This window comes from Haliotis asinina, chromosome 7, assembly GCF_037392515.1.
Source record: "Haliotis asinina isolate JCU_RB_2024 chromosome 7, JCU_Hal_asi_v2, whole genome shotgun sequence".
NCBI lineage: Eukaryota > Metazoa > Mollusca > Gastropoda > Lepetellida > Haliotidae > Haliotis > Haliotis asinina.
The window spans coordinates 53,090,747-53,118,656 of NC_090286.1; the positions used below are offsets into that span (position 1 = coordinate 53,090,747).

General features: G+C 39.5%; 1 protein-coding gene across 2 annotated transcripts; it reads right to left on the reverse strand.

Annotated features, from left to right (window-relative positions):
• Positions 1-109: 109 nt before the first annotated feature.
• LOC137290213 (uncharacterized) lies at positions 110-27,908 on the reverse strand. Of its 2 annotated transcripts, XM_067820952.1 has the most exons (20): positions 27,459-27,801; positions 20,778-20,851; positions 16,646-16,941; positions 15,981-16,120; positions 14,987-15,091; positions 14,519-14,641; positions 13,704-13,795; positions 13,205-13,277; positions 12,266-12,883; positions 11,812-12,012; positions 11,377-11,580; positions 10,593-10,771; positions 9,505-9,563; positions 8,411-8,697; positions 7,772-7,893; positions 6,913-6,968; positions 6,174-6,346; positions 5,421-5,557; positions 2,365-2,468; positions 110-1,363 (listed from the first exon to the last, which is right to left on the reverse strand). In XM_067820952.1, the coding sequence occupies exons 1-20, from the start codon at positions 27,604-27,606 to the stop codon at positions 1,357-1,359; spliced, it is 3,198 nt and encodes a 1,065-aa protein (XP_067677053.1). In that variant the 5' UTR covers positions 27,607-27,801; the 3' UTR covers positions 110-1,356. The 2 variants fall into 2 exon arrangements, with proteins under 2 accessions (XP_067677053.1, XP_067677052.1); XM_067820951.1 differs by lacking the exon at positions 2,365-2,468 and having other exon boundaries at positions 27,459-27,908.
• Positions 27,909-27,910: the final 2 nt, after the last annotated feature.

The following is a 27,910-nucleotide window of genomic DNA, read 5'->3' on the forward strand; positions in this document are numbered from 1 at the left end:
AAGTTTGTCACTTAACCGTAACACGATATACCTGTACACAATATTACTGTGCAGGCTTAGTGAATATATACATCATTTCATTCCTCATAGAAGGTAAAAGAAAATCATATCAATAAAATAAGCGTTTATTGTTTTAATGGACAAAACAAACATTTAAAGGTATATCATATAAAGGTACATTATCTCCTTAGTAGCTGGGACATCGGTTACGTAGATCTTATTCAATTACATCACCTATATCAGTGAATATATACAACATCAGCCATTCTTCATAGAAGGTAAAACAAAATCATATAAATATGTGTATGCGGATTCTAAGAACACTGTAAAAAGCTGAATCGAAATATAATTCCTTTAAAAAGTTTTCATTGTCCCCTAAATGTCTGAGAACTTGTGTAGTTCTCAGGCTATGGCATTAACAAGTGAGAGTCTCACTACTCAGCAACAATGCAGCAGCGACCAGCGCTCATGGTCAAAATAATTTGGTTGCAATTACAAAAACACAAATGGATTTCTTATTACCTGATGGTAAAATACCATTGCACAAAACAGACAAAACATGCACATATAATCTTGAGCTACATATTGATGGTAATGTTGGTATTGAATGAATTTAGTGAGCAGATCTTTCTATCATTTTTGATTCAGTTATATCCTAAAGTATGTTTATGTATTATTTGAATTTATGTTCACATGCGTATTGCTTAGATGGTTCTTATAGGTGGTCATATACGTCCTTGAACAAGTGATACAACTGTACATATAACATACTTCATTCCTAAACACAAAAAGCAGAAGATAACAAAGTGATTTTGTTAAAGAGTACAAAGTATGCAAAGCTCCATAAACCTCCAAACAAGAGAAAGTATTACTTTTATGTTTGTTGCCGAAATACTGAAAAAGTTAACTTTCATATTTACGATACCTGCATCCAACACATTCCTTTAACAAAACAAAAACACCATCATTTCATGTTTCATTTTGGACGTCATCGACATATATGCACACCTATAGATGGTTATGGAAGCTGTAAACAGTGATGTTCATCATTATTGTTTCCACCGATAGGTGTCATACATATTCTTGAAGTAATTTAGAATTTCGTTCAAAATATGCATGACATACGTTGTTACACTTCTACAGTTTAAGGCACATAAACATCGTACATCTTGTTCCCATGGCCGCTAGGGTACCCCGACTTCTCACGGGCTACAGAGTGGAGGAACTGGTCATACGTCATGCGCGATGAGTTCGTATTTGTACTTCCGGTTGGACTGTATCTATGTTTTTCATTCCCATGACGTAATTGACTTCCGTTGCTGCCGTTGCCACTGTTACTGCCGTTGTGAAGCTTCTCTAAACTCTGTGAAAATCATATATATGAGAAAATGTAAACGTATAGATAATAATTTGAATAGTGGCTATTGTGAATATTTGGCTATTCATGGATTTACACATGTATGTTCTTGTACACACGGAAAATGCATTAGCACCACAATGATAACTGACATAGTGTCATGTTTCTGAGTGTGTGTCTTTTACATTAACATAGATGACCTTGTGCTGCCCATAACTATCTTTATAACGCTCATGTATCTGCTTAAAAGTGGCTCTTTGAAACTGTAAGTTATATTTTTGTGTGCGTTAGTAAGTCTGAATTGTTCAACGCTGCTTTAATTATTTCTGCTCTACAACAGCGTATTGCTGGATTTTTGTTGTGTAGGACATGGTTATTTTTTTACAAATCAAGAAATATCAATAACTTTAATTGTTAAATCTGGAATTCGAACCATGAGTTATACCTATACTGTACTGTTGGGATGCAGCTCGTTTGGCCTTTGTGTCACACGCATGGTACGTGAAGCTGACGTAAATACTGTTCACGAACACCTTGTCTTTTGAATTTTGTCAATGCTTTCATGGAAGTCCGAGCAAGTATACTTCCAGCTATCACAAGGGTACAGCTAATCATGATTAGGGCATTGTGTGATTAGTTAGTGACTTATGTTATAACACAGGGATAGCTGCCACATACACACTCTGTTGTCAGTAACTCACAACTCACCACACCATTTCGAATACACACCATTACCACCCAATACCCATTCACATATTATCACTGCTACACAACTCTGTTACTGCCTACACCATCCCTCACAGACAACTCGCCACTGTAGGACCAGATGGTTGAGTATCAGAGTTCAAAAGGTGAGTATATAGCTGTTTGTTCAGAGGTTAATCAAGCGTTAATACAAACTTCACACCTTTATTCGTGAGAAATGCTTGCATAGTAGTAACGTCATTAGAGCTACTTATTCTGAAAGCGCGGCTTCACACAATGCGATGAATTTTAGAATCGTTTACCGAATCATTTTTTCAGGGTCGGCATTTTTGTCGAAATCTTGGCTCATTCTGTTTTGGTTATAAAACTGAAGTTGGGGCGCCTTTTTAGTCATCTGTTGAGGCATCTGTTTTACAAAAAAATAAGGACAGTGACACAACATGGTATCAAGAGACCGCACCTCACGTGATTCCAAATTGAATTAAATTCTTATCATGGGTTCTTATCATGGCAACTGAAAAATCACACAGAGGTACATATAGATCGCCACCAACAAACAAATACACAGGCAGGCAAATATGTTTAATAAGCTTGTAATAAAAAGCGAAGTTCACGAGTAAGGAGAGTGTACAAGAACATAACAGCTGCTTTGGCAAAGTGATAGCGGGACCAATATGCAAATGATTGAGGATATGCAAATGCCAAAATATTATTCCTGAAGTTGTCAACAACAGTTCAAGTTTTACTTTCTCTTTAGGATTTGGTGAGCAAAAAAATAACTATAGCCGTCCCTGCTAACCCAAATCAGTTAATTGTTTGTGTTGTATTATCTAATTCGTACTGTGCAAATCCAACTTAAAAGAATACTGTATAGTATTTTTGTCCTATTAACAAGGATCTCGTTAACGTCATATATGTTGTTCTCCTTCACATCCATTTCCGGTCTTCTGAAAAGGCTATGTGACCATTTAGCCTCCTTTTTCTTCAGTAACCCACACTTGTCGTAAGAGGCGACAAACGGGATCGAGTGGTCAGACTCGCTGACATGGTTGACACATGTCATCGTGTCTCAGTGGCGTAGATCGATGCTTATGTCGTTGGTCAATGGATAGTCTGGTCCAGCTGGAATATTGCTGAGTGTGGCCAAAATGTCTTTGGTTTTATTACTGCCTCATTGTATCTTCGCTTTATGAAATCGTTTATTGTAAGTTACATCTTGGGGGTACACGAGGCACTGGAGGTATTCCAGGGGACCACATTTCGATACTGCACTATTAATCACATACAGATATGCTACCTGAATGTTATGTAATGAATGGACTAAAAAAAATCCAAAATAGTAAAATATAGGACCAAAGCAAAATACATGAAGCAAACAGCGAATGAACAAACTGAAAATGTATACGAAACTCATAAAGTTGAATATATTCAAAAGTCGTTTCCCCGTCAATGTTTAGCCAAGACAAATCCCATCCCTGTGTAACCCTCACCTTCATAACCAAAAAACAACATGCAATAATGAAGAAATAAAATTGGAATATTATATTAACATTCGTGAAGACAAAGCACAATACAAGAGTTGCAAGAGGACCACGCCAAACAATAAACAGAATGATGGGACAAAGCTCCGATTTTACCAAAACAACTTTACTTGGTGTTCGCTAGTGTTGACTGCTTGGTCCTTCTTGCTTCTATAAAACTCGTATGATCCATTTTCGAATGCAAAGTTGTCATTTGCCAGCTGTGATGGTGAATAGTGAGACAAGTAGCCATCATTACTTTTGCACATTCATTAATGCGAATCTTCCACAAAACCGTTTGTTTAGGAGAAGAGAATACGGTTGTTGATTTAATAATTCCATTATTCTACATTACCCTGTGATGCAGTAGAAGTTTTAATGGACTAACATAAGGAAGGTGGGCACCATGAAGAAGTTGGCCTAAATTAAGGAAAGCAGGGTAACATAAGGAAGGCAGGGTAACATAAAGAAGGCAGGGTAACATAAGGAAGACAATCTAACATAAGGAAGGCGGGCTGACAAAAGAAAGGCGGGCTGACAAAAGGAAGGGAGGCTAACAGAAGGAATGTGGGCTAACATAAAGAAGGTGGGCTAACATAAGGAAGGTGGGCTACATAATGCTAAATAATCTAAAGAAGGCGGGCTAACAGAAGAAATGTGGGCTACATAATGCTTCATAACATAAGGAAGGTGGACTAACAGAAGGAAGGCGGGCTAACAGAAGAAAGCTGCTCAAATTTATCACCGCAATGTTCTGACATATTCATGTTGAAATTGTTTTTCTTTACTCAGTCAAGATGGTGTATCCGCATCAATAATTGATTGACCAAATATTTACTTTGAACCTTTGAATGATTGAACTGATACTCTGGGAACAAACATAGTAATAATCATTGTCAACGATCTCTCATGACTAGGGGTGTGTCTTTATTCGTTTAATGTAATAGTTCGGGGGAATACTGTAATCTACTGCACTACACGTGGGTAAGAGCCCACGATGTACTAACTATGGTTTCAAAGATCGCTATCATTTTGAAAACACTCACTGTATTTAGATGGTTATCCTTTCTTAATCTCTCGTTACAGTGTCTTATCATTCTAATTACAGGAGAATATGAATGTAACTCAGTCCCGTTAAAAATCACAACATGTATCCGATTAATAAACTTATTATTGCTACAATTAATGCCATCTTATCAAGTATGATCACTTTCTGAATTACGTGTGTTTGACAACGCATATGATCAACTCCTCTTCCCAAGTTTTGATTATATATTTTAGTAAGGCCTTCATATAGGGTACAATATTTCTTCAATCACATAGTGCACCTTCAGTTAATAAACATCCCTCCAGTATGCCAATGATTAGGACAACAGACTCTTGACCGCACTTAAAGTCGTTTGTTTGAAATTTTTGCATAAATTTAAAATTCTAAATTCTACAATAAAACGGAAGAAAAGGAGACAATGCTGGAACAAAACTGTGGCGTCCTCAATGCTCATAAAACAAGCTTAAGTGCAGTTCAGATGCTTAAAGTCAGTGATTCGGTGAATGAAACAGGCAAGGATCCGCCGAAGAGCTAGGGCGATAATCTAATACGCTAAGAGCGCATATCACAAACTGATGCAGTCATGTCAAACACAACGACCCATGAAGCTTATAATTATAAATAGAATTATAAATTATAAATATAATTACAATAACTGCTATTTTTCAGATGAATGGGTTCTGTAACGCAACACAGACCAGTCTCAGTACTAGTCTTGTCATTTCATAGGGGAATTGCAAAAGCTGGTTTTCCGTCATGTTATTATCTGATATAAGACAACACTGCTTACCGAAGACGACTTCATGCTTCTCATCTCCTTGATCTTACAGATGCACACGACGATGCCGATGACGATAAAAGCAACGCTGACGCCGATGACAACCTTTTCAAGGGTGGTGAGTTTCATGTGATGATCCATATCATCATCTGTTAAACGGAATAAAGGTACAGATTCGGTGAGTGCGGCTATATAATATATATTAACAATATTATATTAATTACGAGTAAAGCGGTGTTAAAACTCTTGTAGGTATGTCACCGATAAGACGTTTAGACGATCGATTTCAAATGTTTTCATTGTAGTGAAATATTCTTGTAAAATGTCTTCAGCCTCAACACAAAAGACAATATCTACAGCAGATCAATGTAAATATTACACATGTCGTTATTGCTTCATGGCTAGGGGTATTAACACGCTCATTTTGCAACAGTTATCGTGTTTGTATTATTCTCAATAAAGCACTGGGTAAGAAAATGTATTCACTATAGTTTAATTTGATAAAAAATTATAACAAAACCCCGCAAAGTTCAAAACCACAAATGTAACATAGTACATCACAATCGAAAAGGCATAATGATTTCTTGCTGGATTTGTTTAGCTGCTATCAAATAATGACACACACTGATGCCTTTCCTTTACCCCGCGTAGCCTTATCTCAGTTCATACACCCGATAGGAAGGTCATGAATAGCTCTGAACTCATGCAGAGTCTGACGTACGGTTAAATACATGTTTCGGTCTACACTAGGAATGTTCAACGAACCTGTGTCTGCAGGATTAGTGATCTTCAGATAACCTGGATCCACAACTACGTTTCCCAAAGAGCCGCTGGATTGAACAGACTGGAAGAACGATTTGGTATCGTCTTTCAGCGCTTGTTCAGTTATTGTACCAGATGAGGGTGTTACTTGAAAGTCAGCAATGACACTCCCCTGCCTGAAGGAGAATATATATGTGCATTTGAAACATTCATTCTTAGTCACCAATATCTCAGCTTTATTCTGGTCGTAGTTAGAAGACTGATGGATAACACTAACAACTGCCCTCGTCACCCCAATAGTGAAAACACAGATGGGTAGGTAATGGTATTAGCTTTGTCCTGTCATTCTAGAGACCCGGGTTCATTTCCTCCATGTAGAGTGGTAACCTAATTCTGTTGCTAAGTGATATTGCTGTAACAATGGTGTAACCCCACAAGCACTAACATCGCCTAATCTTTGATAAAATAATGGATTGATATTGATGATGCCATTAAAGGCATATGTTAACATTTAGTCAGTATCTTAGGTATATATCCAAAACAACATTACGAGCAAATATATTGACATAGATATCAGTCTAGAGTTTCAGCTTTCTGAATACTTCTTGTTTGTGCTTGGCAGAGGACAACGTGATCCTGTGACTACATGTTCCAGACAGGTCTTTTTCAGAATTTCATTCACAACAAAGTCAGATATCGCTATATTTGAAAATGCTAATTACATCAAATCATTCTGACTTACCTGAGATTGATGACATTTATTGCTTTTATAGATGCAGGTTTATTGAGCCGACTTATCTGAAAAGTAGTAATATGTATTTATTTAAACTCCTCAATAAGTACAGGATACAAACATACAGGCACTGGGAATGTTCTGTTCGAGAGTGTTATAGTGTTCTGTTGTATTGTGACTAGAAAATTCCTTATGGTTTAGTAAAATACTCCTCGTCCGGACTCGTACATTAATCATGGAGTCTTAGCTCCGCCAAACGGGAACTATTCTAGCTTACAGAACATCACAAGGAACGGCACAAGCGGCATCAAACAGCACGTCATTCCGACAGTGAATGTACAGTTTATAGTCTCTCATTCAAGATTCTGTTCAGTTTGCATCGCCGGGATTTAATACATTGCCACTGTCTATAGCTCGTGCCTATCTCATTGTCTTCATCAACATTAAACCCGTGAAGGTATGGGTTAGAATACTGGCCTTCAGTAATCCATGTTTGTCGTATGAGACGACTAACGGGATCTGGTGGTCAGGTTCGCTGACTTGGTCGACACATGTCATCGGTTTCACATGTCGATGCTAATGCTGTTGATCACTGGATTAACAGCTCTTGTTGAGACTCGATTATTTACAGACAGCCACCATAAAGCCGGAATATTGCTGAGTGCGCCATAAACTAAACTCACTCAATCACTCGTTAACATGGGAAGGGGGCGATCAGCAATATCAACATATAGATTTACAACATTCGAATAATAAAAAAGCTTGCATATGCCAATATGCATACTACATGTTCATTTGTCAAAACCAACCATAAAATAGGCATACTTTATCCCCATTACCTATACTGCCAACATGATAATTTGCTTACCGCCTCCTGCAACTGATTCTTCAGATTCATATATTCAGCGGAGAGCTTGTTGCGGTATGCTGAATTATACTGCAGATTGGGGAAGCGAAGGGAAGCCACAATCATGAGTGTTGGTTGAGAACCTTAAATCAAAGTGGTCGGAGTGTAAGACTTAGATCCGTAACGGAAACTATGAAGTGTAAGACAGAACAAACAATCAAAACTGTCATCGATAGAAATTGATGTTGATGCTCAAAGCCTGGAATCGAAATGACCACCAAGAAAGATCAATGAAGGAATCCTTCTTTATCCCAAATCTCCTCCATTCTCCACATAGATACCCCGATAATGTGACACTTGCTCCACTGATAGGCAAAATTAAATATGCCTCCATATTTGATCGTTATTAAAGACAAAAGACGTAATTCGATGGTGAATTGTTCATATAACTATCACAAGGTTATGATTTGGACTACGTTTGCAATGTTACTGTAAACCCAGCAATCATCTCATGATGTTTGATATGATGATTTGGTCGAATCAAGCCTTAAATTTCCTTAAAACATCTTCAGTCCAATATGGCCGCCGCACCACGTGACTTTTGACATATGACCAAGAACAGAAATTGTTCAACAACCATAGGCAAGTTTGCGCTTATACCTCCATCTCTTGCACATGTACTGCTGAAACAGATTCTCTGAGCGGACACCTGGGGCGTAGCTGCGTGTTGGGAGATGCCCCGGGTTGTTGGATCGTATCCTCCACCTACGGGGAACAACAAGAAGGGACACCCGTCGCCGGTGTCTGTGAAGGTGAAATCCTGGGTCTGACCGGTGTTTCTTTTCCGGGAGAACTTAATCTCAGTAACTCCATTGGTGACCTTTCCTGATGTGCCCATCAAGTTCTCTACTGTGTCAATTTGAGGAGGACTATACCCGGTGATGAACCTGGAAATAAACTATATTTTAGCAAAGAACTAGGTTCGGGTCCCGATGTGGGCCCATTTGGGCGGTATCCTTGGAGAAGATACTTAAACACACATTGGCCCGCCCCAGTTCAGCCAGCTGTAAAATGGGTACCACGCAAGGATGTGCTGACCATATGAGTGTTAGTTCATTGCGTCTAACAGGCGGCGTGGATGTATGTTCCCCGGGGAGGTGAAAATGTATCGGAAAGCTTCCAAAGACGGAATAGTAATGTACGTAGCGGCATGAGAAGGCAATGTGCCTTCAATACGACAACAAAATACAAAATTTCTCTTGCTTGTCCGAAAATAAATACAAAACTTTTTATGAGGAGCCATCATATCAGTTTTGACACGTTTGTTCTCGCCAGCTAGACAAAGCTATATTCATAAATACATGCAAGACATGGAGAATGGCAGTGTTCACATTCCGTATATTATACCACGCTTGGAGTTTAGATACCAGACGCGACTGCAGTGATAAATGTTACTATTTGACTGCATACCTGCTTGATACCTGCTTGGTATATCACACCATCCTAAGATGTCACGTAGGCCTATCTACCAGAGTGAGATACATATGAATCTAGCTTAGTAACTAAGTATCCTTTTCCATCCAACTTATTACATACTTGCCTCAGGTACACCACCCAAGGTACGTTCATGTATGAGATATCAAGCTAGTTATATACCTCACTGGAAACATGGATCAGGTTAGATTGCGCGAGATGTAGCACTCTTGTTTCACACCTGGCTTCACACCTGTAAAAGTCTGGTAACATGTACATACCTGTCCGAGATGTGAGTTGTGGAACCATCCACCCATCCAATCACAGCGTCGGATGATGCCTGCAGATGATCATGTTTTGAGATTTTCACATGTATTGGCAGGAGTTACTGTGTCAGTTACTTCACTAACAAAGTGTAAGAAAGTGAGTGAGTTAGCAATAATGGCAATATTCATGCAGTATCATGGCGGGGACACCGGAAATGGGCTTCAAGCATTTACCAATATGGTGAATCGAAATCGGACCTTCGGCGTGACTAGCGAACTCTCTAACCACAGCTGCTTGACACGTATTAGACGAGTCTGCGCAGTGAACGGGTTTGTGACAAGTAGGCGGGGCTGGGAATGTAGATGAATACACCTGGTTGCTACAGGTACATGAGGTAGATGGGGGATTAAGCACGTGCAATACACGCTGACCGTGGCGTGAACTCAATGTCGCTTCTGTTTAATACGTGTCCAGTAGTATGATATAACAATCAAAACACGATTGAACTTGAAATTGAACTTTTCAGTATTTAGACGACAACCCGTTTCCCTCTTGTTTCAAATGTTCTGGAGGTCGTTCCCATATATACAAAGTGGGATCATTTGTCATTTTGTGGCTCATCTAATATTTGTCAAGCTGTAGGCTATCCCATCTGCCCAGGTTTTAGATAGAAAGACACGAACGACTGTATAAAGTGGAAGCTTAATGTTTAGTAGAGGCATCTTGCAGTATATAGACATCGAGAGACTAAACAGAAGTCATACATGTAATGAAGATAATGTCTGTGGGTGTCATCGTCTTTATTATCAGGAACACAGCGTTTTGGAGTATATCCTTATTCAGTCTCAATGATGAGGAGGTTGACATCTACAAAAACTCTCTTTCTTAATATTCTAATAATGCTTTGGACTGATAATATCCTAGGTATATGCCGTTTCACAGCAACCCAATAACTATAAAGCACAACTACAACGAAATTGAAATAAACTGCTTTCTGCTCCCAGAGGGCCATCATAGGTCCGTCTTACTACTAACAAATATGCACGTCCACGAAGAAATACGGAAGCTTTTAATTTCCATAATTTTAAGGGAAACCACCTACCATTCTCCCAGTGGGTGAGAACCCGAGACCTATCCACTTCTTCTCTCCATTCAGTCTGGCGGTGACAGTGAAGTTGACCATGTCGTTGGCCACGTCCACGACCCATGTCACCTGGTAGGGGCAGTTGTTGCACGTGGCTGGCCATTGACCAGTACATCCTGTGGGAGTCGCAGCTCGTTCTGCAATGTCACAAGAAGCTTTATAGTCTTTTTGCATACCGACGATCTACTCTGGCTGGTTTCTTGAACTGTAGCACTACGTCCTTTGTAAGCTAGTGACACAGTATCGAGCTACGAATACTTTGTGGATTGGAAGAATGGTTTGTGTAGACATAAGGACTGTAGCTATCAAAACCTTCCCCAGACAATAAATTGTATCTTTTGTGCACCATAGGTGAAAATTGTATTCCTTTTGTAAGTGTCTTCTGCAAGGTACCCCAAGATTCTAGTACTATCACAAAAGACATTACCGCTTTATGTAAGTATTTATGCATGCTTATTTTATGATATATACCCATCAACATTGTTGATGTTACATAACGTCCTTGGACCAGCTGTCTCAACTAACGTTAACACGGGACGTTCTAAGTTCAGCTGGTTCAAATAACGATTACACATGACATTTTCGGACCAAATGGTGCAAATAACGTTAATACATGCCGTTCTTGGACCAACTGGTGCAAATAACGTCAATACATGATATGTTCGGACCATCTGGTGCAAATAACATTGACATATGGCTTTCCAGGTCATCCTAGAATACATATGTCTACTCTATGACGTACCCCTGAAGTTGATGGTTGCTGTGCCTCTGTTGGGTCTGTGACCGTGGTACTTGAGCTCATCGTCATGGTAATACATAGTATTGGACGCTGTCCCAGCCTCGATGCCAGATCTCGGTGTATGAATCAAGTTGGCGCTGTCTTGACCTTTGGCCCAAATCACAGTCATGGGGGCAGGATCGAAACTATAGTCAGCACGTTCAGTGGCTGAAAAAGATATTGAAATATTAAGCTAACCAACTCTTAACATCTGCAAATGAAAAAAATAAACTGATCTTGTCCCTTTTTTCTCAAAACAGACTACGATTGACTAACTACAACGATGATTACGACTGAAGGAACTGAAACAGCAGGGCGATAGACTATCATCAGCTATGTAACACAAAATTCAGACAATTTTCATTCATTGCATCTTTACGACGTTCGCAATGAACCCACCTGTGATCTTCTTCCTGAACAGTATAACAGTGTAACCATTCTCCTCAAAGCCGAGGGCAGCTGTGAGACTGTTAGTTCCACCATAGAAGTCATCATGCTGAGGGGTGGACCTGTCCCTGGTGTAATAGTCTCCCACCCTGCTCCTCAATCCTCGGGCAGACCCGATCACCATATCCGTGCAGTCCATTGGATGGGTGCGGGCTAGATGAACATAATGTGTATTAGTACACACACCAAGAAGTTAGATTAAGGTTGTTTGGACATTGTAAGAATTATTATATGTTCAGTAGACCATGCATGAAAACATCCTGTCTTTGTAATTAATTAGTTAAGCATTGCTAATATGCAACAACACTTGTTGCTTGCTAGCATTCTTTTCTTCCAAATCCTTGCTCGCTTTCGTCTCATTCATATAAACAGACTTATCTCCATGCTTCCGGTGCTTCGATCGTACCTCCTTGCTTATCACTAGAAATTGTCCCTGGGATGCCAACTCCTCCTCCACCAGGGCTAGGTTCGCCTTCAGCGTTTGGTTCAGCTGTAGTCTCCGGTTCTGCTGCAGTCCCTGGTTCTGCTGTGGTCTCCGGTTCTGCTTTGGTCTCAGGTTCTGCTGTGGTCTCAGGTTCTGCTGTGGTCTCTGGTTCTGGTCTGGTTTCTGGTTCTGCTGTGGTCTCTGGTTCAGCTGTGCCCTCTGGTTTTGCTGTATGCTCTGGTTCTGCTGAACCCTCCGGCTGCGGCAGTGGTCTGCCTGCTGCACTTCGTCCATTAGCTGGACCAGACAGCAGATAACATGATGATGATGCTCTGTTACCTGATCCTTCAGGTTCAGGTTCAGGTTCAGAATTGCTCCCTGGCTCAGCTGTGGTCTCTGGCTCAGCTCTGGTACCCGGTTCTGCTGTGGTTTCTGGCTCAGCTCTGGTCTCCGGTTCCGCTGTGGTTTCCGGTTCGGCTGTGGCCTCTGGTTCAGCTCTGGTCTCCGGTTCCGCTGTAGACTCTGGCTCACTAGTCCCTTCTGGTTTAGGAGTTGGTAAAGCAGGCAAAGCTGGGAACATCTGACACCCGGATCGAAAATCTGAAATAACGATACTAGAATATATAGTTCCGTGTTCAGATTAGAGAACGGATGATGCTCTTGTATTATGTTGGATATTTTTTCAACATAAGCAATCTTGTAATTTCTAATCGTCATAACACAACCCTCAGTTACCAATATCTTGGCTGCTACAGTTATCCAAAAGATAACTTGACTTAACCTCTGTGTAAGAGGCAACAGTGTCATAGTTCCTAGACCTGGTGATCCTACTATCAGTCACTGGATTGTTTGGCCAAGACTTTACATTGGCGACATTTGTTAACACATCCCACTCAGACACTCATAACGAACTTTTTGTACCTGTAGGTTTCCAACCCAGGCCAACCCATGTTGTAGTCTTCACCCTCATCACAACCTCCATTTCTTGCTCAGCCTGTAAAAGTGTGGACACCATGAAAATAAGACAGAGTTTCGATACTGCTTCGAGAAACACACATTCAGATATACAGACTGGACGAGTGTCTAATTTCAAGCGGACAGAGGCTCGTCTTTTTGTGCGATAGCTGATGTATCTCAATAACCAGGTACCAGTACAGGTATGTGCCACGAGGATCCTCTCGTATTTACGTCTTGTAATATGTCTATCAACATTACAAATATATCCTTCCTTGAATACGAGTCATTGTACTATTCTTTTGAATCGGAACTTAAGGCTTTACTATTACCAGTTTCACGTCCAGTCCAGATATTACATGTTCCATAATCTGGTTAAAGTTGATGATGTCATATTAAAACAATGACATAGTTTATATAGCTGCATTCTGTGTAGTGTTTCAGTGATGTTTAAGGGTGTATTTACCTGTAATTCTCTGTAAAACAACTCAAAGTCAGTGTTTAGGTTTCTCCTCTCGTACTGGCTGTAGTCGATCGTCCTGCTTTTCACTGAGGACACTGTGAAGAGAGGTTACATTTCGGGATTGTTATTGGAGTATATTGTTCCAATTACGTAAGACTGATAAGCAGTGTTTAATATCGTTCTGAGCAGTATTGACATTGCATGAGCTGTGTGAAAAGGAATACCCAGATACGCTATTCGTGGACATGTAGATCTGAATTGTTCACACGTATGTCATAATTTCTATTTTCCCTGTCTGGTGCTTTCATTTATGGGTAAACAAGGACTGGTCGGTTCGGTATTTTGTATCTGGGGTAATCATGCTTATAACTGTGGCATGGTACCTCAGTGAGCTAGCACTATAAAACCAGCTTAGCTGTGCGCTAGTACAAGCAGCCACGCATGCAAACGCAAGCCCGTCGTCTTATGAGCGATATATTGTTAAGTACGACGTAAAGCCCAATTTCAGCACCATTACTCTCGTAATGGGGAATCGAAAACGACACTACTTCATCTTTCCATGTGGCTACGAATTACCACCACAGTATACGGTGATAGACACCATGACCATGAGACACAGTACATGCTGATATGAACTGATCGGTGATATGTACCAACACATTCTATTTTCAGCATTAAAGAGTAGAATCGGTTTTAAAATAATCGTTTTTCATTTCCCAATTTCTTAAGGTTTACGTTCATGGTTATAAATGCATCCCTGTCATAGTGCAGCCTGGTTACACAATATTCCCAAGGTATCGGACAGCGATGGGACTTACCTTTCTCACAGTTCTTGCCGAACCATCCTATGTCACAGTAACACTGGAACCGAGGGTAGGACGTCGCCTGGGTGTCTTCACATACCCCGTTTCCGCCACAGTCGGAGGCAGACTCACAGTCATCTGGGGATAGACATGGACAGTTGTTTGATATATATAATTCCTCTGACGCAGATCGTGGAGCTAAGAAGGTGACGGTTTTGCTGTGGTTGTCAGTTTTCGGATTTATGCGGCATCATTTTGTGAGCGCAATAAATAGCAATAGCGTTCATTGTATAAATGTTTTGAAGCGCCAGTAAAATATTTTGTGGTCGTAGTCATACGCCTGACAAATTTGACTGTGAACCAGCTAATATGATACAGTCACCCTTTTTATTTTATTTAAAGTTTTGTAGATCTAGAAGAAACAAATATTCGTTTGAATTAGTTCAACTAAGTTACTGTAGGTTGAAGGCCATGTAGGTGTACCTTTATATTGGCATCGGTCCCCTCGGTACAAACGGTTGCAGAAACAGCGATCATCCTGCCATGTTCCTCGCCCAGAACAAAGTCTCTTGGGGTCAGCGGCATCGCCTAAGTGGAAATGCATATGACGTGAAACAGATAAATGCCTTATTCATCAATCCCTAGCACATAGTCTCCACCGACAACATGAACTTGTACGTTGAATAATTGTTGAAATACAAACACATGTGCGACATTAGCTTCAAAATTCCGTCTTAAGAGAGTGAGGGAGTGAGTGACTTAAGTTTAATGCCGCACTCAAACCTATTCCAGTTGTATGGCAAGAAATCGGTCTGTAGGTAATCGGGTATCGACCAGATAATGCAGTGATCAACACCATGAGCATTGATTTGCGCAAATGGGAAGAGATGCCATGTGCCACCCAAGTCAGCGAGTCTGACCATCGATCCCTTTAGTCGCCTCTTACTACAAGCATAGTCGATTATTGTGGCATGCATGGGTTGTTGAAGAACTGGCTAGCTATTATCGAAACGTTCGTAGCTCTACGAACTTCTTAAACCCATTCTTAACACATTGGCTACGATCAAAGTTGAGAATTCTTAGGGCTACGAACGTTTCGATAATAAGGGCCCAGTTCTTCCCCGGATCTTTACGGGTCCCATCTTAAGAGAAATATTCTCTGATTATTTTGACAGAGTTAGTCAGTTACGTTAATAAATTTATTTCATTTGTATCATCATGATATTGAAGGAATGCTCAGACAATTTTTAAGGATTCCACTTTACTGAGACTATTCAACAGTGATTATTATTTCCTGTCAGAGTCTACTCTTTACATGCATATGTGTGGATTCATCTGCTCATTGGGTCACTCGAGTCCGTCAATACCCCATCATATAACCAGGTATGTTTGTGTTTGGCCAAATGAGTATAAGAATTACTGACGATAATGTTATTTATGCAATAACAGATAACGCCCCCACGACATATCCACGTACTTTTAATGATTTTGATGTCTGCACAGCTCCAGAAGATATACTGGTTAGTACACGTTCCCCACTCCTGGGCTTGTCTGATCAGTCGAAGGGTACACCCATTACACTCAACGTCGGGGAGGGTGATAGTGTAGTGCAAGGTTCTGAAAGGTACAACAATACATCGAGCAATTGATGGACTTTCAGCCCACACCAAGGACAGGAAAGCCTTGATTTTCAGAAGTTCGTAACACACGGGTGAGTATTGTGTTGCGAAAAAAAAAATACGTGTGTGGGCAACCGGGGATTTGAACCCATAGCTAGGGGACTGTGGATGATAGGATCTTCGACTCTCGTCTTTATTACTCTTATAAACGGTAACATTGAAGAGAACAAAGGCTTGAACACTCTGTTGTACCCTTAGTGTCTTCTATGTGCAACGAGTCTTCTTTGACGCTCGTTGACACGAATTCAGACAGAACATCATATCCACACTACATTATTCTTACAAGGAGGATTGGGATGCTAGACCACTATCTTTCTCGACATATGCGTCAATGTCAACAATGATTCTTGGAAGAATATGATCAGTGGACCTAATGGTACTGAGACAACAAGTTGGAACTCCCATAATACAAAACTAGTCACATATGGCTGCAACATTGACCTTTCTCTTGGTGATTACGTACGTTGAATCGTTGTAGCCCAGAAGTACAATTGGGGTTCCAACGTTGTTTCGGGATCCTGTTGAATTCCCTGGTTCTGCCGTACCCTCTGGTTCTGCCGTACCCGCTGGTTCTGGTGTACTTTCTGGTTCTGGTGTACTTTCTGGTTTGGGCGAAGATTCCGGCTCTGCGTTTGTCTCGGGTTCCGCTGCTGCACCTGTTTGTGATCCCGTCCCGCCAGGTCGGACAGTAACGGAAGTATCCTGGTAGCGCATTACTTCCCTGTCATTACTGTCCAGGATTTGAAGGTAAAACCCTCCCTGAAAAGGTGACATTATTATTTAACATTAACTCGGTCAAAACACCTTGAAAACCCTTACCGGGGAAGCGTTTGCACAACATCGAAGACCTCAGTAAACCATTTCAAATATTATTGTAGGCATTTTGAGCATATTTCCAAATCATGTGATATCTTGTTTTCAATTGTACGACTATTACGGGTATATTAAGGTAAACAGTTGACTTGGCCCAGTGGACATGTACACCCTTCACATACTTCTCTGGAAGTAATTTAAATGATGAGGAATATAAGGAGAAAATATGTAATATAGTTCTGGAACAGCTTACATCGTCTTGTAATACCAACTGAGTATTTGAAGAACTGTTCAGTAGTTCGTTAGCAATGCTTGAATGAAAGCACGTTACGAACCATAAATAATAGAAGATGGACAACTAATCACACATCATGAATTAGTAAGACACTGAGCTTCTACTGAGTTGACATTCTGAATACATCTTATGAGTCGAACGTAAAATTTAAACGTAACATGGATAGTATGAATAATGACTGTCAAGACGATGATGATACAGATCCAGTGTCAAAGACTTTGTTTACTGACAGTCTCAAAGAGACAGTTTTATGGCTGTGTTTACTATGATACCGATATCAATTGTTACTTTTATCTTTGCTCTAAGTTTTATATTAATGTATTTTTACATTTAACATGAAACAGAATATATTTATATCATAAATGTATTTTACTTTTACTCTAAGTTTTATTGCAATTTATATTTTTACATTTACTCTATGTTATGCATTAATTTTTATTTGCAGCATCTTAAGTCAACCGTTGAAGTTCAGTCCACATGTTAAATAAACACTGAACTGGTAAAATGGGCAATGCAATGCATGTCTTATAAGTCTGAACACGAGAATGTTGTTGTCCTGCAGGTATGGTCACCGTGTTGATGGATCGGTGTCCGACACACCCTCTAATAACAACCTGCTGTAAGAATACTGCCAAAGATAATTATAATTATACATTCATGGGAACCCCGAACATGCATTGACAATACTGACAGGTGTAATGACACCTCCAGGAGATGTGAGGCACAGGCGTCAATTATATACATTGCTTAATTGTATGGTGTCTTGGGAAGCTACACTTAGTGATATGTTCGATTCAGCTTCAAGAATGTCGTATCGAACTGCATCTGAGTGAGTGAGTGAGTGAGTGAGTGAGTGAGTGAGTATGGTTGTATCCCGCTTTTAGCAATATTTTACCAATATCAAGGCGGGGGGCACCAGACATGGGCTTCATACATTGACCCCATGTGGAGACTCGAACCCAGATCTTCCGCCTGACGAGTGAATGTTTTAACGACTAGTCTACTCGACCGTCCCAGCTGCATTTGAATGTGATGGGATGATGCAATACTTGTGTGAAGAGTTGCTCCATGATTAAATCATCAGGAATCGAAGACATTACGTACACTGTTACTTGCTGCTAATTCTGAGCAGAACATTCACTGGTATTTCTAAACGTGCATTTCATGCGACTGGAGCTGAGGCAACACACATCAAAGGGACTCATAATTCAGATTATGATGGACTAAAGATGGTACAGCTATTGTAGAGACGTAGTTGTAAATCCGTAATATCCCAGAGAAACATGAAAGCATTTCAATACAGTTCACAGCAATTGTACCTACTCGTGTCATTCCTGTATGTCACGGAAAGAGGCGAATAGTTACGAATGAGTTCACAGGAGCGATGACAGCGTGGTCACGTGGGGAATAAACAGAAACGTGACGAGATATAAATAAATACAAGTCGTCGTGACATCGACATGAGACGGGACAAGGTGTGTCATACCGATAGACAGATCGGGGTGATTTAATATTGATGAGTGTTGTATTACCCGGGCTGCTAGTAGCCATAACCGAAGGATGCTGTATTATATATAGGAACTGCTACTGACAAATATGGCATTTCATGCGGATGTCACGGTAGAACAATAGGTCTCACCACACCTAGTTGGTTAGACACAGTGCATCGTAGATATGCTTCGTGATATAATAATATCATCTCTCACAACTGTGATAATCGTTCATGCCAATTATATTTTACACATGTTTGTCTAGATAGATTTAATTGAAGTTTTCATACAATAACGGGATTAACGGGACAAGATGTAAGTGATGGATAGTTCAACCTTTTGTCGATAAAATATACAAATGAGTTAAAAAAGGTAATATGCTTGCATGACCACAGTGAATTCCTATGATCTACGGAAGGAATGAGTGAGTGAGTGAGTTAATATTTAACGTCACATCGGCAATATTTCAGCCATATCGTGACGAGAACATTTAACATGAAAGGAATATATTTATATCATAAAAACCTGTCAACAAAGGACAGTAAAACAACTAGAATATCACAAAGAATGTAAAACTAGTAATTAGATCTAAAACAATTCAACTATAGAGGACAATACAATATAAAAATGGGCTATGGAACGCCAACAACTGAAGGTAGATCATCTACGGAAGGAGATATACACACTCATGAATTTGTCGTTACATTATTTCTGATATCAGCTGGAAAACCATACACATTTCTCAACATAATCGCAGCCTTTCTGAAGAACATGTGAAGATGTGGGTTAATTTGTATCTTTAACATAAGAGGCGACAAACAGGACATTTGAACTTTTGAACAATATCTGTTGTGTCACTTCATTTATTAAAGCATACACAAGCCTTTTCCCCGACATGGAATTATTAGTGCCCTATATCTTCTGTCAAACGTTACATATAAACATACAGCGAGGATATCTTATATGTCCTTTTTCGTGTCCCGTATGCCAAAAATGGCCGGCTTTATATTAGATTGTCCTATGTACGTGTTTCACCACGCCGTGTATATAACATCTGACAGTACACGAAACATTAGACTCTCTCTCAACCCTTTTCCCAACCCCATTATGCCACAGTATAGTATGCAACATTGTATGCACACAAGGTCAACATTTATCGTGACAGAAGGGAACAATCGTTTCATTGTCACCGAACAAGTTCTGTCCTTTATATAGAATGTGTCTAGTCATAACGACACGTCAATGTTTCGAACAAAGTAGTCTACCAGTTTGTGTGTTATGTGTCATTATCGAGTCACTCGAGGGAATCCGTGCAGTCCTTTTCACCTATCAAAAAGAGAATCCTAATGATTAACTATTTACTCAGGTTGCCGTGACACAAAGATGAAAGGTATCTGCCTTCTGATAATCGTAACATAATCTAGTACAGGATCAATAAACTAAGTTATACGCATTAAAGTCTTGACATGAGGCTACAATATGTGTGAACGTTCGTTGATATTTTCATATAATTCTAAATCTCCCTCAACCTTTTCTTATATGATATGTTCGTTCATATTTCGGGCAATGGGGTAGGGTCGTGGTTACCGCGTTCCCCCGTTACACAGAGTGTGCTCAGCAGCTCCGGAAGATGTACTGAATACAACAACATCTGCCTATGTCACACTGATGAATGTATCATTACCAAGAGATTAACTTAATTTGGGTACAGTACGTTAATGACAGAGAATAACCAGTCTCGATTATCAGACACCACTGGTCCTTTTATCGTAGTAGGGTGAGGTGTCAGTATGGAAACACAGAGTGGTGCCTTCAAATTTGATAGGTTAAAATCAATATCAACTGTTGTTTACCTCAAGGAATTCTACAACAATATCATTATCATTGTAAACATGTTAGTGCACGATGCAGCAGGACCTGTGTATATACCATGTTAGATTGTTGTATGCATGTTAGTGAATGCACTAGGACCTGTAAGCAAGGTTGTATCAACTTACCTGGTGTGGGTACGCCATATGCCAGGTGACATTTATCACAGATCCTGCTTTAAACTCAGTTTCTGGACCAAGACCTAAGGAAATAAGATGCACACATATAAGACGAAGTATCTTTCTCTAAAAACTGAACCAATGCTAACATATAGTGTTTATAATGTTGACAGTGTTTTTAAATATACATATAAACTTTGAAACATAGATTGCTGAGAATTCTTCCTCATATTTGTAATAGCAAATGATACGTAAATTCAACATTTTCTCGAGAAATATTTTCTTGGGCAAGAAAAGTGATGAGAAATATAGTTGCCTTCAAATGGCGATAAAAACTAATTTTACTCTAGTTTCAAGCTTATCAAAGGACCAGACATATAATTGTACAGACCGGTCGATCCATACATTTCATAAACGACTGGGTCAGCTTTCAAAGATAGGGTCACGTTTTATATTCTGAGAAAGCTCAGTGATTACATGGCTTAGTTGAAGCTGTTCACATCCAACAGTCCGTCGTCCTTCGTCGTCGTCATGGTCATCATGATGAATACCTTAAACTAATACGGAAACGCAAACATCACGCATCCACGAAACCGTAAAGACTTTTCAGTTCTGTAAGTCTCTTTATTGTTATTATCTATGCAGCTGATCTATTGACCTCATCATCCATGACCTTTAGCCACTCGTGCAAGGCGCAGGTCAAGATAATATTCATATGCTTAAAGAGAACAGTTTATAGACTGCCTGCCATTAAGTGACATATTGATTGTTGACGTCCAGTCATAGCCTCGTTCTGCCGGTGTGTCTGGGAATTAAGTCCAGTATTCATTGTACATATCTTGTTATTGTGGCCAATACTTCAGCGAGATGACAACTATACCGGGGAGATCACACTAGGATACTGTGTATAACCATCGACACATAAATATGTCATACACTTATGGATATGGGTTCGAATCCCCGATTTGCCCGTTTATAGTGGAGTTCACTGAAGTGCCAAACGCCTGGCAGTCACTCACTCACTGTCTTGGTGGATGATTTTATAAGGTACTTGTGTGTGTGAAAGTTACAAAATGTATTTCCATGTAAAGATTCGGAACATGCGACCTTACATGTCAGTGCTTGAAGTCGACATACGGATCTATATACAAACCCGCTCTTCAGTATAATAAAGACAACTAGCCATAGATTATACCTACTCTGTCATCCGTCAGCATCTAAGAAATGCCTATCATATACTTCATTCAATTACCAGCCTGTAAAATTGGTAACCTGTCAGCTTTATACCTTGTTAGATTGCATCCAGAGGCATCTTGTTCAATGTAACACTGATTTAAGGCGATATGTGATCAAATCTGTGGCGAGGCGATACGTGCATACTTGCTGTTATTGATAACTGATTACCTGTCGCCTCAAGGAAGAAGATTCCAAGTTTGATTGAGACTGAGATGTCAATCAGCGACGAGGTATGGGAGAAGATCATATCGACTGGTGTTACCTGATAAATGCGGATCACGAGTAACGCCCCTCTAATCCAAGCTGATATTATTTTACCAGTAAGGATAAGTGACGCTAAATGTACCCACACAACCAGAAAGGAGTTATAAGACATCATCACAGAGTTGTTTGTCCGACGCTGCTGTTCAAAACTGAATTTACTAAGGTGATTTATATTTATGGAGTTTTTTTCTATCTCGTTGTAGATAGAGACTGTTTCTTCTTCGTAAATATGTTTGTCTAAGTGTCCAGTTTACACTTAACACATCGACAACGATAAACAAAAGACCCGACAAAAATCATTATGTTTCTATTGATGAAGTTTTACGATTCAGACAACACCATAAACCTGCTTTTATGAACTACCATAAAATAAGTATTTTTAACAAATATGTGCAATAATGTGAGTGTATCTTGTCCCTATCACAAACAAATGCATAGACACCTCAGCTTTTAAGCTGTTAAAACGTGTATTTTCAACCCTCGCCGATTGTTTTTTAATGCACGTATTGTTTACTTATTTCTGTAAATATTGTTGGTTTTGGGTGAAATCTGGATACTGGTGGTGCTACGAAGCGGTCAAATGAATATTTTCGGCGGTGAAGGTGATCCAGATTTCAAAAGAAAATGATTATGTCTTTTTCAAAGTGATTAAACCAACAACTTGATATGGTGAGTTTTCCTATTAAGCACTCTGCACTCTCTCATTTGTCCTACCTCTCTTTTCATAATCCTTCTTTCCTTAACTTGTTCTCCTCATGCTTTAAATTCCGTATTTTGTGCATTGTAATTCATAGTGCATTTGTTCGTTTCCAAACAAATACTTGCACAACATTGGCTTTGCTTTAATACTATAATAAATGAAAAAACACAATTCTTTCTGCCGTCGCAAATGTGCTTTGAAACATTGTCGACCGAAATATTAACAAACGTGATGTCTCTAAAACGTGTTTCAGATCGGCGTTTCGCTCAAATCAGTCACAAATATCTACATATAATACGGCATACGCTGTCTTACATGTGTGTATTTGTGAGACAATATTGAGATATACGGTAGACATTCACGCCTATAAGTATACGTATCACTTTGAAGATACACATACAACACCTTTCCTTCTTTGAACTTACACGTATTTGTGTGATCGATGGTGTCTATTACTGTCGGTGCCAAACAGACCAGTACCAACACTCAGCTGTTCCTCTCATACAACTCATAAACTCAGTATAACATTCCGCCCAAGCGAAGACAATACATTTAACTTGTGTACCGAGAGATGGTCTTTCATTACAATACTATAACCCCGTGAGTAAAGTTACGTGAGGCGATGTATTACGTAATTAGCAGCATCAGATGTTAGCTGAATGGACGCCTCCCGTGCCCTAGCACCCATGAAACCAATGACAATTGTAATGCCCCATATGGCTACCGGTAAATGAAGTGTTATCAACAATGATGTATAATGAGCTCCATGCTGATGGTCAAGGGCCCAAAGGACTTAAGTGACCACTGATGCATCACACAACCAGGCGGTTTGACCTCGGGCGTTTTGCACCTGACCACACGACCCCATGGCCACCTCCTCCTTATATTCTGTTTTATTGAAAAAGAGGCTTGTGACGGTAGACAATAGTCTTTAAGACTGAAACACGACGCCATTCATGTAAGTTGTCAAAATATTTTGTATTTAGTTTTAATGCTCTTTAGAGTTTATAATAATCATTTCACCCTTTCGCCCGCTTGCCTGATTTTGTAGACCTGGTTTTGGATCAGTGCTTCAGAGGTTAACCTGGTATTTGTCGTTGACCCATTAACGCGGTCGATGGTGCGTATTTCTTTTTATACTGTAGGCTTCGCATAAGAGGCTGAACATGAAGGTATGGGCCATTGCACTCTAACTTTGGTCAGTTGACAACATGTCAATAGCCTCTAGACGACCGCTTCGCCAGTGTATACACAAACAATAAAGAAAATCAATTACCAGTATGATGAGCTGAATCAATAAGATTTACAGAAAAGGGGAGAAAATCTCCTTCCTGGAAAGTTTCAAAGTCAGGAATGACAGAGATCTTCCTTAATGGCTGGAATCATCACATATCTTTTCTACTAATACCTGCCATTTACCCTTTATTTATATCATATGATTTCCTACTTATTGTACCAGTGAGGCGAGCGAGTGAGTGTTGCTTAAGCAATATTACTATCCTATCGCAGTAGGGATACCAGCGGTTGTCTTTTCCTTCTGAATCACGCAGAGACAAAACGGGTGTTGGGTAGTGACGACAGTTGAATCATAACACTACCCTCTGTCTATCCTAAACACAAGGACGAGTCATACTAATAAATATTGTTGATGGATAATGATTTGACGTATTTAGTTGATAAGCGTACATAACAACAATATTTTAACGAGTTTGGACATCTGAGTCGTGCATCCTGCTATGATCGTGACACCTGTATTGTGGGTACAGCTGTTAGCTAAAACAACGATTTCCAGAACAATGTTCTCGGAAACACGATATTTCCTTTTCAAATAAAACTCCACCCAAACTGTAATGGATTGTAATGGAAATGGATATGTGTTTCTTTTGCAGTATTTGTGTTGCATCCGGGTTGACGCGCTCGGCGATTGGTTGATCATGAACTGAATACACCAGCAATTGAATACACTAAACAACGTTAGACATGCTGCTTTTTCATGGTATTCATGCATGTATCTACCCACTCCACTCACGTCGGTAAATACCCGACGTCAATGAAGAAAGCACTGTTCTGATGAGTGATACAATCATGCACGTCGCACCTCAGTATTGATATCGATGTAAACAGCACTATCTGTGAGTGTTTAAAGCAATAGTAAGATACTAGGCCATTAATTTGATGGAGACTTGGATATTGTTTTACGTTTTAGATACCTATAGTGAGTGATGAATTTATAGATCTATGACAATGGTTTATGACCATTGGATTTATAGACTTCTGTAGATGGCTTATGATCTTCGGGTGCATAAACTTGTAAAATGGTTTTAAAAACATTGAGTTTAAAAACTTATGAAAATGGTTCATAATCATTGGACTAAAGACATATAAAAATGGTTTGTAATCGTTGGGTCTGTTGACTTCTATAAATGGTAATGATCATTGGGTTTATAAACTTAATGAAAATGGTTTATAATCATTGGGTTTAAAGATTGATAAAAATGGTTGGATCACCGGTGTTAGAGACTTAATGAAATAATAATTGATTCAGATATAGCCGTGTTACCATCCCTGTATTTATTAAGGCTACAGGAATCCATAAGGAATTATTTGTCACGTCTTCCTGGATTCAGTAATAAAACAGTATTCGCTCTCCTTGACCAAACAGCGTCCAGAAACTATGCCACTCGCTGGAGATTAGCATATTCAAATATTGACAATTATTGACCGAGTGCCGTGACCTATTTGTCCAGGAAAATGTACACAGAATGCATATTCGTATTTTCTATTTTATCTCCAAAGGCACATTAGTTAAAACACATTTTATTAAACTGGATGTTGTGTGAAAATGGGCATTCGTGAACTTGAACATTACCGAGCTTTGGCATGTTTACATTCAAAGCTTTTGCACACACGGAGATTGTGAGGAGATACAACATAAATATCAGAGCAGTCACATGTCTTCAGTCAGAAATGTTCAAACCTTGTTAAGATGGGAAACTGTAGAAAATCCACACGTGGATAATTCTTGTAAATAACAAAAGTTAAACACCATTTTGTCCAACTTTGACGGGTTGAACTAGAGGCTTTATCGAAGTTTGTTTAATTGTTTAACTGTATGCCATTGTTTTCCTCGGTAAATGAATTTAACCAAAAGCCCGAGTTAGAGCAGGTGCCATGGTTCCTGGAAAAGTCGTTCTGGGACGTATATATGTCTGTCTGTCTGTCTGTCTGTCTGTCTATCTGTCACATGTTCACGATAAATCGACTCAGCTTTAAATAGATATGTCTTACGAATACAGAGAGATTTTGGTTTTTTTTACATTTAATTAAATAATTAATTCTATTGTGTATTTTAAACACTCTTACTGTAACCGTTAAACCTCTATTGAACAACTGTAACCATATAGCAATAACGTGGATATTAAGACGTGGTAGTTCAAGCATGTTGTACACGCGGTCAAGTTGTACACGCGGTTAACTTGTGCATGAATGCTATGTATATTTACTGTAGTATCTAATATTACACACGTCTATACCTGGAAGTCAGTGGTTGTGAAGGTGGGGACCAATGGCGACTAATCACAGCGGAATGTGAGCACTGTAAATACTTGGCGAGCGAAATGTGGCAGCCAGCAACCTGGTATCGCGTATTTACAGCTGAATGATGGTAAATCCAATGCAAACGTTAATCGCCGGTCTATATGCTCCGTGCGTACAGATGTAGGTTTTCAACACAAGTATCTTGGCGAAAGGCTGTTATGAAACCCTGTTATGTTATAGGTATCTACAAATGAAACACGTAACTTTATGTATGACAAATTCTTGTCTATTGCATTACGCGACGTATCGATGTAGATTGTAACATCGTTATCAAGCTGTTACTCTACATCGAAACGTCGCTTAATGCAATAGACAAGACGTTGTCATCCATAAGTTTCATTGTTCAATTTTGACTAAACAACTTCTAAAATGCCGATCGAACATTTATAGATATCTTTTCTATGAGAAATTGTACCTGATTTTATAAATCTCCATAAATATTATTCGTATGTTTTCGGATCCACAATATACAATGGATTTCTGTTTCAAATGAGTCTAATCAAATGAGTATATATTCTAATATCGTTCATTCTTCGCTGAACTGAAATACGTACAGTATTAAACATGGTTTTTGTGTATTAAATTTAAGTGATTTCACAAATCATCATTTTGAGTCATGAATTATGAACTTCGATTTTCCCAATGAGTGAATGAGTATGCTTTTACGCCTGTATTACCAACAATCATGATGGAGAACAACAGAACCAGGCCAATAATCCACGATGTGGAATGGAGTTCACGGCATCAAACGCCAATGCGTTCAAGTAAAAATAAAAAAGCAAAATGAGACAAAGCATCTTACGAAACTTAACTACATATCCTAACTGTGAAGTGATCTATATAAATATCATACAATAACGCTAAAACACAAGTAAATTTAGGTGAAAGCTTACCTCGTGGAACTCCACAAGGAGCTCTGGTCCTGATGTTGTCAAGAAAATCGAAGGCATATTTTCTCGGTGGTGGAAACGTTAAGACAATATGAGCACTACACGTCTGAAGTGCTACGAAGGCTACCACAGATGTGATCAACGTTAACATTGTTCTGTTTGGGCTATCCAAAGAAAAATAATTCCGACAACCCGATCGCTGCCGTGGACCCGTGAGTGTCCTTCCCGGAGAGCTCGCGACGATTACTGAAGCCTGTGCACTTATGAACGTTTAACTCAGCGCTCTACCTGTAGTGCTATGACTGAACGAAACCAGTTCTTCCAGGCCGCGCCCCGAAGTCTCACTAGTTGAGTTTCGTTTCGGTTGAACGGATTCCTCTCTTCAGTGGCAACCCAAATGGGAAGACGTGCGTAGTCGACGTGAATATCAGCGGTTCAACAATGCAGAATACTGC

Coding starts and splice junctions, on each gene's coding strand:
- LOC137290213 (XM_067820951.1), bottom strand. CDS start 27,606: ATGTTAACGTTGATCACATCTGTGGTAGCCTTCGTAGCACTTCAGACG. Junction 20,852..27,458: donor TCCTTGTGGAGTTCCACGAG/GTAAGCTTTCAC, acceptor TTATTTCCTTAG/GTCTTGGTCCAGAAACTGAG. Junction 5,558..6,173: donor CACTAATCCTGCAGACACAG/GTTCGTTGAACA, acceptor TCCGTTTAACAG/ATGATGATATGGATCATCAC.